The 16,720-nt window shown below is 40.9% G+C and overlaps 1 protein-coding gene across 1 annotated transcript in view; it reads right to left on the bottom strand.

Moving 5' to 3' along the window:
• Positions 1-12,693, bottom strand: part of WNT7B (Wnt family member 7B) — a 130,300-nt gene extending 117,607 nt beyond the window's left edge. Inside the window, exon 1 of the mRNA XM_069763307.1 lies at positions 12,179-12,693. Within this exon, the coding sequence (XP_069619408.1) occupies positions 12,179-12,249 (71 nt within the window). The 5' untranslated portion in view covers positions 12,250-12,693. The remainder of the gene's footprint in view (positions 1-12,178) is intronic.
• Between the last annotated feature and the right edge of the window lie 4,027 nt (positions 12,694-16,720).

Raw genomic sequence — 16,720 nt, 5'->3', positions numbered from 1 at the left:
GATGGCCTGAACCTTAACCGGATCCATCTCGATAGTAGAAGGGGAAAAGATGAACCCCAAAAATGAAACTTTCTGCACACCGAAGAGACACTTTGATCCCTTCACAAACAAGGAATTAGCACGCAGTACCTGGAAAACCATTCTGACTTGCTTTACATGAGACTCCCAATCATCTGAGAAGATCAAAATGTCATCCAAGTAAACAATCAAGAATTTATCCAGATACTCACGAAAAATGTCATGCATAAAAGACTGAAAAACAGATGGAGCATTGGCAAGTCCGAACGGCATCACCAGATACTCAAAATGACCCTCGGGCGTATTAAATGCCGTTTTCCATTCATCTCCCTGCCTGATTCTCACCAGATTATACGCACCACGAAGATCAATCTTAGTAAACCAACTAGCCCCCTTAATCCGAGCAAACAAGTCAGAAATCAATGGCAAGGGATACTGAAACTTAACAGTGATCTTATTAAGAAGGCGGTAATCAATACACGGTCTTAGCGAACCATCCTTCTTGGCTACAAAAAAGAACCCTGCTCCCAATGGTGACGACGATGGGCGAATATGTCCCTTCTCCAGGGACTCCTTCACATAACTGCGCATAGCGGTGTGTTCAGGTACGGACAAATTAAATAAACGACCCTTAGGGAATTTACTACCAGGAATCAAATCGATAGCACAATCACAATTCCTATGCGGAGGAAGGGCATCAGACTTGGACTCTTCAAATACATCCTGAAAGTCCGACAAGAACTCTGGGATGTCAGAAGGAATGGATGACGAAATAGACAAAAATGGAACATCACCATGTACTCCCTGACAACCCCAGCTGGTTACCGACATAGAGTTCCAATCCAATACTGGATTATGGGTTTGTAGCCATGGCAACCCCAACACGACCACATCATGCAAATTATGCAGTACCAGAAAGCGAATAACTTCCTGATGTGCAGGAGCCATGCACATGGTCAGCTGGGCCCAGTACTGAGGCTTATTCTTGGCCAAAGGTGTAGCATCAATTCCTCTCAACGGAATAGGACACCGCAAAGGCTCCAAGAAAAATCCACAACGTTTAGCATAATCCAAATCCATCAGATTCAGGGCAGCGCCTGAATCCACAAACGCCATGACAGAATATGATGACAAAGAGCACATTAAGGTAATGGACAAAAGGAATTTGGACTGTACAGTACCAATAACGGCAGAGCTATCGAACCGCCTAGTGCGTCTAGGACAATTAGAAATAGCATGAGTAGAATCACCACAATAGAAACACAGTCTGTTCAGACGTCTGTGTTCGTGCCGTTCTACTTTAGTCATAGTCCTGTTGCACTGCATAGGCTCAGGCTTACTCTCAGACAATACCGCCAGATGGTGCACAGATTTACGCTCGCGCAAGCGACGACCGATCTGAATGGCCAAGGACATAGACTCATTCAAACCAGCAGGCATAGGAAATCCCACCATTACATCCTTAAGAGCTTCAGAGAGACCCTTTCTGAACAAAGCCGCTAGTGCAGATTCATTCCACAGAGTGAGTACTGACCATTTTCTAAATTTCTGACAATATAGTTCTACATCATCCTGACCCTGGCATAAAGCCAGCAGATTTTTCTCAGCTTGATCCACTGAATTAGGCTCATCGTAAAGCAATCCCAGCGCCTGGAAAAATGCATCAATATTACTCAATGCAGAATCTCCTGGTGCAAGAGAAAACGCCCAGTCCTGTGGGTCGCCGCGCAAAAAAGAAATAATAATCAAAACCTGTTGAATAGGATTACCAGAAGAATGAGGTTTCAAGGCCAAAAATAGCTTACAATTATTTCTGAAGCTCAGGAACTTAGTTCTGTCACCAAAAAACAAATCAGGAATCGGAATTCTTGGTTCTAGCATCGATTTCTGATCAATAGTATCTTGAATCTTTTGTACATTTACAACGAGATTATCCATTGAGGAGCACAGAGCCTGAATATCCATGTCCACAGCTGTGTCCTGAAGCACTCTAATGTCTAGGGGAAAAAAAAGACTGAAGACAGAGCTAAGAAAAAAAAATGATGTCAGGATTTCTTTTTTCCCTCTATTGGAAATCATTGAATTGGCTCCTTGTACTGTTATGGCTGGCAATCAGGCAACACAGCGTGCAGTAATCAGCGCACATACAGAGATCTGGCAAAAACCCAAAACAATAGGACGAGCTCTGAGACGTGGAATCTCTGTAGACTGCAGTACCTGATCTATCCTCACACAACTGGAAGCAGCAGTGGATTGCGCCTATCACTACCTATGCAACTCGGCACTGCCTGAGGAGCTGACTAGCCTGAAGATAGAAATACAAGCCTGACTTACCTCAGAGAAATACCCCAAAGGAATAGGCAGCCCCCACATATAATGACTGTTAGCAAGATGAAAAGACAAACGTAGGAATGAAATAGATTCAGCAAAGTGAGGCCCGATATTCTAGACAGAGCGAGGATAGCAAAGAGAACTATGCAGTCTACAAAAAACCCTAAAACGAAAACCACGCAAAGGGGCAAAAAAGACCCACCGTGCCGAACTAACAGCACGGCGGTGCACCCCTTTGCTTCTCAGAGCTTCCAGCAAAAGATAATAACAAGCTGGACAGAAAAAACAGAAAACAAACTAGAAGCACTTATCTAGCAGAGCAGCAGGCCCAAGGAAAGATGCAGTAGCTCAGATCCAACACTGGAACATTGACAAGGAGCAAGGAAGACAGACTCAGGTGGAGCTAAATAGCAAGGCAGCCAACGAGCTCACCAAAACACCTGAGGGAGGACGCCCAGAGACTGCAATACCACTTGTGACCACAGAATTCACAACAGCGTCCCATCTCAATTCCAGTCAATTTTGCATTGAAAAGTCAAATGGCGCTCCTTCCCTTCCGAGCTCTGCCATACGCCCAAACAATGGTTTACACCCATATGTGGGGTATCAGCGTACTCAGGACAAATTGGACAACAATTTTTGAGGTCCAATTTCTTCTCTTACTCTTGGGAAAATAAAAAATTGGGGGCGAAAAGATCATTTTTGTGAAAAAATATGATTTTTTATTTTTACGGTTCTGCATTATAAACTTCTGTGTAGCAATTGGTGGGTCAAAGTGCTCACCACACATCTAGATAAGTTCCTTAGGGTGTCTACTTTCCAAAATGGTGTCACTTGTGGGGGGTTTCAATGTTTAGGCACATCAGGGGCTCTCCAAACGCAACATGGCGTCCCATCTCAATTCCTGTCAATTTTGCATTGAAAAGTCAAATGGCGCTCCTTTTCTTCCGAGCTCTGCCATGCGCCCAAACAGTGGTTTACCCCCACATATGGGGTATCAGCGTACTCAGGACAGATTGTACAACAACTTTTGGCATCCATTTTATCCTGTTACCCTTGGTAAAATAAAACAAATTGGAGCTGAAATAAATTTTGTGTGAAAAAAAGTTAAATATTCATTTTTATTTAAACATTCCAAAAATTCCTGTGAAACCCCTGAAGGGTTAATAAACTTCTTGAATGTGGTTTTGAGCACCTTGAGGGGTGCAGTTTTTAGAATGGTGTCACACTTGGGTATTTTCTATCATATAGACCCCTCAAAATGACTTCAAATGAGATGTGGTCCCTAAAAAAAAAGGGTGTTGTAAAAATGAGAAATTGCTGGTCAACTTTTAACCCTTATAACTCCCTAACAAAAAAAAATTTTGGTTCCAAAATTGTGCTGATGTAAAGTAGACATGTGGGAAATGTTACTTATTAAGTATTTTGCATGACATATCTCTGTGATTTAAGGGCATAAAAATTTAAAGTTGGAAAATTGCGAAATTTTCAAAATTTTCGCCAAATTTCTGTTTTTTTCACAAATAAATGCAAGTTATATCGAATACATTTTACCGCTACCATGAAGTACAATATGTCACGAGAAAACAATGTCAGAATCACCGGGATCCGTTAAAGCGTTCCAGAGTTATAACCTCATAAAGGGACAGTGGTCAGAATTGTAAAAATTGGCCCGGTCATTAACGTGCAAACCACCCTCGGGGATGAAGGGGTTAACAGGGATGTAAAAAAAGGAAATGTGTGAATGGCTGCATAAACATCAGTCCTATGAGCCTGTCCGTCAATAGGTGGCGCTACAGAGCATCCAGGTGCCAGGGCCTGTATTCTGCCACTATCTGCTGCTTACATGTCCAGTGTCCACCTGACACAGATGCAGTGCGACAGCTCAGCCTCAATTTTAATCATAGAAATAGCCACGAGGCAGATCTTTTTCATTCTTTAGGTTTTTTTTTTCCTTGTAGTGTTTGCAACAAAACAGGTAAAGACTCAGCTACAACTCAGGAATGTGGAAAATCAACTCAGCCTTCTACACACGGCATATTAATAAGGGCACCAAGGAAGGAAACTTGGCAAAAAAAAAGAGAGCGAGAAAGAAATACATACTGTGGAGCGCGCAGTCATTGTGATCAGGTATCAGGGTGGCCCCGCATGGAGTATACCTGCAACCCAGGTGGCTATCTCCAAAGAAACTTAAAGAGAATTTCCATACTTCACCTTTTTCTTCTGAAACAGAGCTCCGAATCTTCTGCTTACACATAGTGCTAAATAGTAAAACTCTGGCTCACCACTAGAGGGAGCTTATGAGCTGACTGCATACTGGTTATACATAGAACCCAATGGTAATACAGTATGCAGTACGCTCCCTCTAGTGGTGGCTGCAGGCAGACAGAATTTTATTAACTACCTGTATGTAAATGCAAATTGTTAGTTGTGCAATTGACTAATATGATCAGCTTCACCGAAAACCCATTTCTACCTTTTAAAATGCTTATAATAGGTCCGACAAGGTTTGTTTTTTACAATCTATTACACAGACTTAGAGATAAATTTAAAAAACTCTGGCTCACCACTAGAGGGAGCTTATGAGCTGACTGCATACTGGATATACATAGTCATCAATGGTAATAGAGTATGCAGTAAGCTCCAGAGCTCCCTCTAGTGGTGAGACAGAGTTTTAGTATTTAATTCTAACTGTGCAAGAGATTTGGAATTCTATACCTGTACAAAAAAAAAACCTGTTAGATCTATTTTAAAAGGTAGAAATTTGATTTTAGGTGAAGCTGAACATATTAACCAATCATACGACTAACAATTCACTTTAACATGTAGGTAGGTAATAACATTGTTTCAGCCTGAAGCCACCACTAGAGGGAGCTTATGAGCTGACTGCATACTGGGTTTACATAGATCCCAATGATAACACATTATGCAGTCACTTTCTAAGCTCCCTCTAGTGGTGAGCCAGAATTTTATTATTAATTTCTACGACTGTGCAGGAGATTTGCAGCTTATATATTAGACAAAAATAAGCTCTGTTCGACCTTTTTTTCAAATTCTGGCTCACCACTAGAGGGAGCTTACTGCTAACCATATTATCTTTACTTTCTATGGACAACCAGTATGCAGTCAGTCTATGAGCTCCCTCTAGTGGTGAGACAGAATTTTAATTTTTTTTTAACTATTACATCTGCGTAGGAGATTTGGAGCTTTGTATCAGGTCAAAAATAAGCTTTGTTGGACCTATTTTAAGGATATTAAAAGGTAAGCGTTAAAGAAGGAGAAGCTGATCATATTAGCCATACACGACTAACATCTTTTATCTACATACAGGTAGTTAATAACATTCTGGATGCACCACTAGAGGGAGCTCATGAGCTGACCGTATACTGGTTGCACATAGATATCAATGAAAACACAGTATGCAGTAAGCTCCCTCTAGTGGTGAGCCAGAGTTTTGTTTTTTGGCTCTACGTCTGAGCAGGGGATTTAGAGCTCTGCATCAGGACAAAAATAAACTCTGTAGTTCCTATTTAAAGGGTAGGTATTGAAGCTGCAGAAGCAGATCATAGTAGTCGCATGCACGACTGACAATTTGCACAACATGCAAGTTAATAAAATTCTTCCTGCAGCCACCACTAGATGGAGCTCATGAGCTGAGTGCATACTGGTTGTACATAGAGCCCAATGATAACAAAGTATGCGCTGAGCTCTTATGCTCCCCCTAGTGGTGTCTGCAGGTAGCAAAAATTATTATTATTTTCCTGTAAGCTTATGTAAGGGCTGTGGAGCTCTGTATCACAAAAAAAGGGAGCTCTATTAAGCATCATTTTTAAGTTGAAGATGCAGAAGCAGATCATGGGAGTCAATCGCATGACTAACAATTGCCCGATATGACCGCAATCCACATCACGACCACATATAGAGTCAACCTCTCCCAGCAGAGTATCGCAAAATTATGTTTTGCATTTTCCAAAAATGATCATCTCGCACAAGAACAAAATAGTCAGGAAAGACACAACTTTTTTGAGAACACCATTATTTTATGGAATTGCTATGTATGCAATTGTCCAAAATGTAAGAACTTTACATTAAATCTCACAATGCAGGTAATTGACCTTAGAGTATAAACCGGTGGGATGTCGCAGACCCTGATGGAGGGTGTCAGGACATGGAATAACTGTATTTAGGGAATTGCTATGTATGCGATTGCTTAACATTATCATTATACCTGCATGTTCATCTGACTAATCTTTTAGGCAGACGGACGGAATGTCAGGTGTGAACGATCAGCAGGTCTGGCCGGTGCGGAAAGCATGAAAGCGATTGCCGGCAATGTGTAGTGTCACCTAGAGAGGCGAGAATGTCGCATATATGGAGATCGGAAGGACAGCCACTGGGGGGGTGAAGACTTATGCAAAAGCTCACAGATCACTCAGTAGGCAAAGAAAGTGATGAGCTGAGTAGGTCTGATGTAGCAGAGCTGAATTTGTTAAATGTAAAAGGGTAAGGTTGGTTAGATATAGCAGAGCTGATTTTGTCAGATGTCGCAGAACAATGTTTGTAGGATGCAGCAGAGCTGAGTTTGTCTGATGTTAAAGGGCTCATTTGGTAAGATGTAGCAGATCTGTGTCTATCAGATGTAGCAGATCTGTGTCTATCAGATGTAGCAGATCTGTGTCTATCAGATGTAGCAGATCTGTGTCTATCAGATGTAGCAGATCTGTGTCTATCAGATGTAGCAGAGCTGAGTTTGTCTAAGGTTACATGGCTCATTTGGTAAGATGTAGCAGATCTGTGTTGGTCAGATGTAGCAGATCTGTGTCTATCAGATGTAGCAGATCTGTGTCTATCAGATGTAGCAGATGTGTGTCTATCAGATGTAGCAGATCTGTGTCTATCAGATGTAGCAGATCTGTGTCTATCAGATGTAGCAGAGCTGAGTTTGTCTAAGGTTAAATGGCTCATTTGGTAAGATGTAGCAGATCTGTGTTGGTCAGATGTAGCAGATCTGTGTCTATCAGATGTAGCAGATCTGTGTCTATCAGATGTAGTAGATCTGTGTCTATCAGATGTAGCAGATCTGTGTCTATCAGATGTAGCAGATCTGTGTCTATCAGATGTAGCAGATCTGTGTCTATCAGATGTAGCAGATCTGTGTCTATCAGATGTAGCAGAGCTGAGTTTGTCTAAGGTTAAATGGCTCATTTGGTAAGATGTAGCAGATCTGTGTCTATCAGATGTAGCAGATCTGTGTCTATCAGATGTAGTAGATCTGTGTCTATCAGATGTAGCAGATCTGTGTCTATCAGATGTAGCAGATCTGTGTCTATCAGATGTAGTAGATCTGTGTCTATCAGATGTAGCAGATCTGTGTCTATCAGATGTAGTAGATCTGTGTCTATCAGATGTAGCAGATCTGTGTCTATCAGATGTAGCAGATCTGTGTCTATCAGATGTAGCAGATCTGTGTCTATCAGATGTAGCAGATCTGTGTCTATCAGATGTAGTAGATCTGTGTCTATCAGATGTAGCAGATCTGTGTCTATCAGATGTAGTAGATCTGTGTCTATCAGATGTAGCAGATCTGTGTCTATCAGATGTAGCAGATCTGTGTCTATCAGATGTAGCAGATCTGTGTCTATCAGATGTAGCAGATCTGTGTCTATCAGATGTAGCAGAGCTGAGTTTGTCTAAGGTTAAATGGCTCATTTGGTAAGATGTAGCAGATCTGTGTTGGTCAGATGTAGCAGATCTGTGTCTATCAGATGTAGCAGATCTGTGTCTATCAGATGTAGTAGATCTGTGTCTATCAGATGTAGCAGATCTGTGTCTATCAGATGTAGCAGATCTGTGTCTATCAGATGTAGCAGATCTGTGTCTATCAGATGTAGCAGATCTGTGTCTATCAGATGTAGCAGAGCTGAGTTTGTCTAAGGTTAAATGGCTCATTTGGTAAGATGTAGCAGATCTGTGTCTATCAGATGTAGCAGATCTGTGTCTATCAGATGTAGTAGATCTGTGTCTATCAGATGTAGCAGATCTGTGTCTATCAGATGTAGCAGATCTGTGTCTATCAGATGTAGTAGATCTGTGTCTATCAGATGTAGCAGATCTGTGTCTATCAGATGTAGTAGATCTGTGTCTATCAGATGTAGCAGATCTGTGTCTATCAGATGTAGCAGATCTGTGTCTATCAGATGTAGCAGATCTGTGTCTATCAGATGTAGCAGATCTGTGTCTATCAGATGTAGTAGATCTGTGTCTATCAGATGTAGCAGATCTGTGTCTATCAGATGTAGTAGATCTGTGTCTATCAGATGTAGCAGATCTGTGTCTATCAGATGTAGCAGATCTGTGTTGGTCAGATGTAGCAGATCTGTGTCTATCAGATGTAGCAGATCTGTGTCTATCAGATGTAGTAGATCTGTGTCTATCAGATGTAGCAGATCTGTGTCTATCAGATGTAGCAGATCTGTGTCTATCAGATGTAGCAGATCTGTGTCTATCAGATGTAGCAGATCTGTGTCTATCAGATGTAGCAGATCTGTGTCTATCAGATGTAGCAGATCTGTGTCTATCAGATGTAGCAGATCTGTGTCTATCAGATGTAGCAGATCTGTGTCTATCAGATGTAGTAGATCTGTGTCTATCAGATGTAGTAGATCTGTGTCTATCAGATGTAGCAGATCTGTGTCTATCAGATGTAGCAGATCTGTGTTGGTCAGATGTAGCAGATCTGTGTCTATCAGATGTAGCAGATCTGTGTCTATCAGATGTAGCAGATCTGTGTCTATCAGATGTAGCAGATCTGTGTTGGTCAGATGTAGCAGATCTGTGTCTATCAGATGTAGCAGATCTGTGTCTATCAGATGTAGCAGATCTGTGTTGGTCAGCTGTAGCAGATCTGTGTCTATCAGATGTAGCAGTACTGGGTATGTCAGATGTAGTAGATCCGTGTTTGTCAGATGTAGCAGATCCGTGTTTGTCAGATGTAGCAGATCTGTATTTGTCAGATGTAGCAGATCTGTGTTCGGCAAATGTTCCGTAGCTGAGCAAGTCACATAACACAGTGATAGGTGTCAGATAGCAGAACTGGGTTTGTCAGATGTTGGATGCAGCAGAGTTGTGCTTGTTGGATATAGAAGATGTCAGATGTAGCAGGGCTAGGTGTGCTGGATGTAGCTGCTAGTCACATATCATAGAGATGCGTCTGATGTAGTAGGGATGAATTTGTCCCATGTAACAGAGCTGAGTTTGTCACATACAGAGCTGAGCTGCACACACTGTATAACAGAGAGGAGTTTGTGAAATGTCATAGATATCAGGTTGTCAGATGTAGCAGAAGTGAGAATGTCAAATGTAACAGCTGAGTTTGTCACATGTAGCAGAGAAGAGTATCTTATGTTACAGGATTTTTTAGATGTAGCAGCGATGACAGAGTTAAGATTGTCACATAGCAGAACTGAGGCTGTAACTTATATAACTTAGATGAGTGTCAGATGTAGCAGATCTGAGTTTGTAACATATATAACAGGGATGAATATTGGATGTAGTAGAGCTGAGTTTGTCATATATAACAAATGAGTATCAGAAATAGCAGACCTGAATTTGTAATATACTGTATATAACAGGAATGAGTGTCAGATATAGTGGAGCTGAATTTGTAATATATATAACACGGATGAATATTGGATGTAGCAGAACTGAGTTTCTCATATATAACATAGAAGAGTATCAGATGTAGCAGAGTTGCGTTTGTAATATATATATAACAGGGATGGATATTGGATGTAGCAGAGCTGAGTTTGCCGCATATAACAGAGCTGAGTTCCTGAAACTTGCTCTTTTTGTCAGATGTAGCAGAGCTGAGTTAGTAAAATATATAACTGGGATGAATATCAGATATAGCAAAGCTGAGTTTGTCATATATAACATAGAAGAGTATCAGATGTAGCAGAGCTGAGTTTGTCATATATAACATAGATGAGTATCAGATGTAGCAAAGCTGAGTTTGTCATATATAACATAGATGAGTATCAGATGTAGCAGAGCTGAGTTTGTCATATATAACATAGATGAGTATCAGATGTAGCAGAGCTGAGTTTGTCATATATAACATAGATGAGTATCAGATGGAGCATAGCTGAGTTTGTCATATATAACATAGAAGAGTATCAGATGTAGCAGAGCTGAGTTTGTCATATATAACATTAGGTGAGTATCAGATGTAGCAGAGCTGAGTTTGTCATATATAACATACATGAGTATCAGATGTAGCAGAGCTGAGTTTGTCATATAACATAGGTGAGTATCAGATGTAGCAGAGCTGAGTTTGTCATATATAACAGATGAGTATCAGATGTAGCAGAGCTGAGTTTGTCATATATAACATTAGGTGAGTATCAGATGTAGCAGAGCTGAGTTTGTCATATATAACATTATGTGAGTATCAGATGTAGCAGAGCTGAGTTTGTCATATATAACATAGATGAGTATCAGATGTAGCAGAGCTGAGTTTGTCATATATAACATAGATGAGTATCAGATGGAGCATAGCTGAGTTTGTCATATATAACATAGAAGAGTATCAGATGTAGCAGAGCTGAGTTTGTCATATATAACATAGATGAGTATCAGATGTAGCAGAGCTGAGTTTGTCATATATAACATTAGGTGAGTATCAGATGTAGCAGAGCTGAGTTTGTCATATATAACATAGATGAGTATCAGATGTAGCAGAGCTGAGTTTGTCATATAACATAGGTGAGTATCAGATGTAGCAGAGCTGAGTTTGTCATATATAACAGATGAGTATCAGATGTAGCAGAGCTGAGTTTGTCATATATAACATTAGGTGAGTATCAGATGTAGCAGAGCTGAGTTTGTCATATATAACATTATGTGAGTATCAGATGTAGCAGAGCTGAGTTTGTCATATATAACATAGATGAGTATCAGATGTAGCAGAGCTGAGTTTGTCATATATAACATAGATGAGTATCAGATGTAGCAGAGCTGAGTTTGTCATATAACATAGGTGAGTATCAGATGTAGCAAAGATGAGTTTGTCATATATGACATTAGGTGAGTATCAGATATAGCAGAGCTGAGTTTGTCATATATAACATAGATGAATATCAGATGTAGCAGAGCTGAGTTTGTCATATAACATAGATGAGTATTAGATATAGCAGAGTATAGTTTAGCCGCACATAACAGTTAGATATAGTTTGGATAACGGTTAGATATAGTTTGCCGCACATAACAGATATTGGGTTCCTGAAAATTGCTCTTTTAGTCAGATGTAGCAGAGCTGAGTCAGTAATATATATAACTGGGATGAATATCAGATGTAGCAGAGCTGAGTTTGTCATATATAACATAGATGAGTATCCGATATAGCAGAGCTGAGTTTGCCACACATAACAGATATGAGTTCCTGAAACTTGCTCTTTTCGTCAGATGTAGCAGAGCTGCGTTTGTCAGATATAACATAGATGAGTATCAGATGTAGCAGAGCTGAGTTTGCCGCACATAACAGAAACTTGCTCTTTTCGTCAGATGTAGCAGAGCTGAGTTAGTCACATGTATGACAGAAAATGTTGTGGTAGGTGCGCGACTTTCCCAGTGTAATACGTCAGTGACCCGGTATATACTGGGAAATGAACATGAGATGTGGAGCTCCTCCGGCGAGGACAGGTGAGACTGGGTGAGAGAACAGAGGAAAGCGTCGCTCCTGTGAGTGCCCTGCCGCACTCAGATCTGCTACATCACAGCGCCGTGTACATCGCTGCGGAATATGTCGGCGATGGTTTTTCCGGTAACTCACCCTAGTTTCATGTAGATGATCCCGAAACAGAGAAACACATAGAAAATCCACCTCCGGGAGTGTCTGTGCATGGTCTAGACACGAGCACGATCCATATAAAGTTCTGAAAAAACGAGCGAGCGCCGCGCTCAGAGTATGTGATATCCCAGCAATTGCATGGTTCGCTCTAACCATAGAGCAGCGGGTTCGCCTGTAAAAACAGTGCGCGGTGGAAGCCGCCCGGATCCATGGAGGAGAAGGGGCGAGATGGAGGGAGAGAGGAATGGAGAGGGATTATCTCTTAACCCCAAAGGAGTGAGAGGCAGAGACTCCCATCCAGTGTGGAGGCCAATGTGTCCCTACTTGTTCTGACTACTCCAGGTACAGAGCAGGTAGGAGGGAGGATCTCAGGGGGAGACATCGCCTGTCACTCTTCCCTCTCGCCTCTGTCTCTGCCTGTCTCTCGCGTTCGCTCTCGCTCTTCTGTATTCGTCTCTTTCACCTCCTCATCGTCTCCGCCATTGTACACACTGTACAAAACACACCTTACATTGTGTTCACTTTAAGCATTTTATCCCCCCCCCACCACCACCTCCCTACCTCCCGTCACTTTTTTTTTTTACATTGCGGAAAATGCTACGGATTTTAGCAGCAGATTTACGAAGCGGATTATAGTAGCCGGCAAGCGGATGAGATTTTCCAAACATGCAGAAATTGACATATTAAAATCCACAGGATGACACCGGCACTGTGGATTTCACCCGTTTAGGCTCATAGTAATGAATCAAACATGCCACGGATTTTAGCAGCAGATTTCCAAAGCGGATTATAGTAGCCGCCAAGCGGATGAGATTTTGCAAACTTGCAGAAATTGACATATTAAATTGTATGTATGACAATGTCGTCGTGGATTTCACGCTTTCAGGCTCATTGTAATGAATCGAATACCTGGCGGATTTTAGCAGCAGATTTACAAAGTGGATTATAGTAGTCACCAAGCGGATGAAATTTTACAAACATGCGGAAATTTACATATTAAAATCCACAGGATGACACCGGCACTGTGGATTTCACCCGTTCAGGCTCGTAGTAATGAATCGAATATGCCGCAGATTTTAGCAGCAGATTTACAAAGCGGATTATAGTAGCCGGCAAGCGGATGAGATTTTACAAACATGCGGAAATTGACATATTAAAATCCACAGGATGGCATTGGCGTCGTGGATTTCACCCATTCAGGCTCATTATAATGAATCGAATATCCGGCAGATTTTAGCAGCAGATTTACGAAGCGGATTATAGTAGCCGGCAAGTGGATGAGATTTTACAAACATGCAGAAATTGACATATTAAAATCCACAGGATGACACCGGCACTGTGGATTTCACCCGTTTAGGCTTATAGTAATGAATCAAACATGCCGCGGATTTTAGCAGCAGATTTCCGAAGCGGATTATAGTAGTCGCCAAGCAGATGAGACTTTACAAACTTTCAGAAATTGATGTATTAAATTGTATAGGATGACAATGTCATCGTGGATTTCACCCGTTCAGGCTCATTGTAATGAATCGAATATCCAGCGGATTTTAGCAGCATATTTACAAAGCGGATTATAGTAGTCACCAAGCCGATTAAATTTTACAAACATGCGGAAATTGACATATTAAAATCCACAGGATGACACCAGCACTGGGGATTTCAACCGTTCAGGCTCGTAGTAATGAATCGAATATGCCGCCGATTTTAGCAGCAGATTTCTGAAGCGGATTATAGTAGTCGCCAAGCGGATGAGATTTTACAAACTTGCAGAAATTGACGTATTAAATTGTATAGGATGACAATGTCGTCGTGGATTTCACCCGTTCAGGCTCATTGTAATGAATCGAATATGCGGCGGATTTTAGCAGCAGATTTACAAAGCAGATTATAGTAGTCACCAAGCGGATGAAATTTTACAAACATGCGGAAATTTACATATTAAAATCCACAGGATGACACCGGCACTGTGGATTTCACCCGTTCAGGCTCGTAGTAATGAATCGAATATGCCGCAGATTTTAGCAGCAGATTTACAAAGCGGATTATAGTAGCCGGCAAGCGGATGAGATTTTACAAACATGCGGAAATTTACATATTAAAATCCACAGGATAGCATTGGCGTCGTGGATTTCACCCATTCAGGCTCATTATAATGAATCGAATATCCGGCAGATTTTAGCAGCAGATTTACGAAGCGGATTATAGTAGCCGGCAAGCGGATGAGATTTTACAAACATGCAGAAATTGACAAATTAAAATCCACAGGATGACACCGGCACTGTGGATTTCACCCGTTTAGGCTCATAGTAATGAATCAAACATGCCGCGGATTTTAGCAGCAATATTTCCGAAGCGGATTATAGTAGTCGCCAAGCAGATGAGATTTTACAAACTTGCAGAAATTGACGTATTAAATTGTATAGGATGACAATGTCGTCATGGATTTCACCCGTTCAGGCTCATTGTAATAAATAGAATATGCGGCGGATTTTAGCAGCAGATTTACAAAGCGGATTATAGTAGTCACCAAGCGGATGAAATTTTACAAACATGCGGAAATTGACATATTAAAATCCACAGGATGACACCAGCACTGGTGATTTCAACCGTTCAGGCTCGTTAGTAATGAATCGAATATGCCGCAGATTTTAGCAGCAGATTTACAAAGCGGATTATAGTAGCCGGCAAACGGATGAGATTTTACAAACATGCGGAAATTGACATATTAAAATCCACAGGATGGCATTGGCATCGTGGATTTCACCCATTCAGGCTCATTATAATGAATCGAATATCCGGCAGATTTTAGCAGCAGATTTACGAAGCGGATTATAGTAGCTGGCAAGCAGATGATATTTTACAAACATGCAGAAATTGACATATTAAAATCCACAGGATGACACCAGCACTGTGGATTTCACCCGTTTAGGCTCGTAGTAATGAATCAAATATGCCGCGGATTTTAGCAGCAGATTTCCGAAGCGGATTATAGTAGTGGCCAAGCAGATGAGATTTTACAAACATGCGGAAATTTACATATTAAAATACACAGGATGGCATTGGCGTCGTGGATTTCACCCATTCGGGCTAATTGAAATTAATCAAATATGCCGTGGATTTTAGCAGCAGATTTCCGAAGCGGATTATAGTAGTCACCAATCGGATGAGAATTTACATACTTGCAGAAATTGACGTATTAAAATGTATAGGATGACAATGTCGTCTTGGATTTCACCCGTTTAGGCCCATTGTAATGAATCGAATATGCCGCGGATTTTAGCAGCAGATTTACGAAGTGGATTATAGTAGTCACCAAGCGGATGAAATTTTAGAGACATGCAAAAACTGACAGATTTAAAATCCACAGGATGACACTGACACTGTGGATTTCACCCGTTCAGGCTCATTGTAATGAATTGAATATGCCGCAGATTTTAGCAGCAGATTTACGAAGCGGATTATAGTAGCCAGCAAGCGGATGAGATTTTAAAAACATGAGGAAATTTACATATTAAAATTCATAGGATGACACTAGCACCGTGGATTACTCCCCTTTGCGCTCGTGGTAATGAATCGAATATGCCACGGATTTTAGCAGCAGATTTATGAAGCGGATTATAGTAGCCAGCAAGCGGATGAGATTTTAAGACATGCGTAAATTGACATATTAAAATCTGCAGGATGGCATTTGAGCCGTGAATTTCACCCATCCAGGCTGGTACTAATGTGTTTAATATGCTGTGGATTTTAGCAGCAGATTTGCAAAGCGGATTGTAGTAGCCACCAAGGGTATGAGATTTTACAAACTAGTTGAAATTAACATATCAATATACACAGGATGACATTGGCACTGTGGGTGTCACCCATTCGTGCTCGTAGTAATGAATTGAATATGCCATGGATTTTAGCAGCAGATTTACAAAGCGGATTATAGTAGCTGGCAAGGGGATGAGATTATACAAACATGAGGAAATTGATATATTAAAATCCTTAAGATGACAATCGGGCTGTGAATTTCACCCGTTTAGGCTTGTAGTAATGGTTCAAATATGCTGCGGATTTTAGCAGCAGATTTACAAAGCGGATTTTAGTAGCCAGCAAGTGGATGAGATTTTACAAATTTGCAGGAATTGACATAGTTAATATCTGCAGGATGACATATACGCAGCAGATTTCACCCATTTAAGCTTGTACTAATGAGTCGAATATGCTGTGGATTTTAGCAGCAGATTTGCAGAGGTAAAATCCAAAGTGGAAAATTAGTATGAGGTAATCAGAAATTGACATATTGTGGAGATATTTTAAATTCCACAGGATGACATTTTCTGATGTGAATTGATTTGGATTTGGGCTTGATTGAATAGGTCATACATGCAGTGGATTTTAGCTGCAGATTTGCAGAGCGCATTATAGTAGCCGGCAAAGAGATGACATTTTACAAACATGTGGAAATTAAAATAATAAAAAAACACAGGAGGACATTTTTCCCGTGCATTTCACCCATTTGGGCTTGTACTAATGGGT

The sequence above is a fragment of the Ranitomeya imitator genome, chromosome 4 (genome assembly GCF_032444005.1).
Source record: "Ranitomeya imitator isolate aRanImi1 chromosome 4, aRanImi1.pri, whole genome shotgun sequence".
NCBI lineage: Eukaryota > Metazoa > Chordata > Amphibia > Anura > Dendrobatidae > Ranitomeya > Ranitomeya imitator.
The sequence above is the reverse complement of the archived record's forward strand: the minus strand, read 5'-3'. Positions and strand labels throughout refer to the sequence as shown.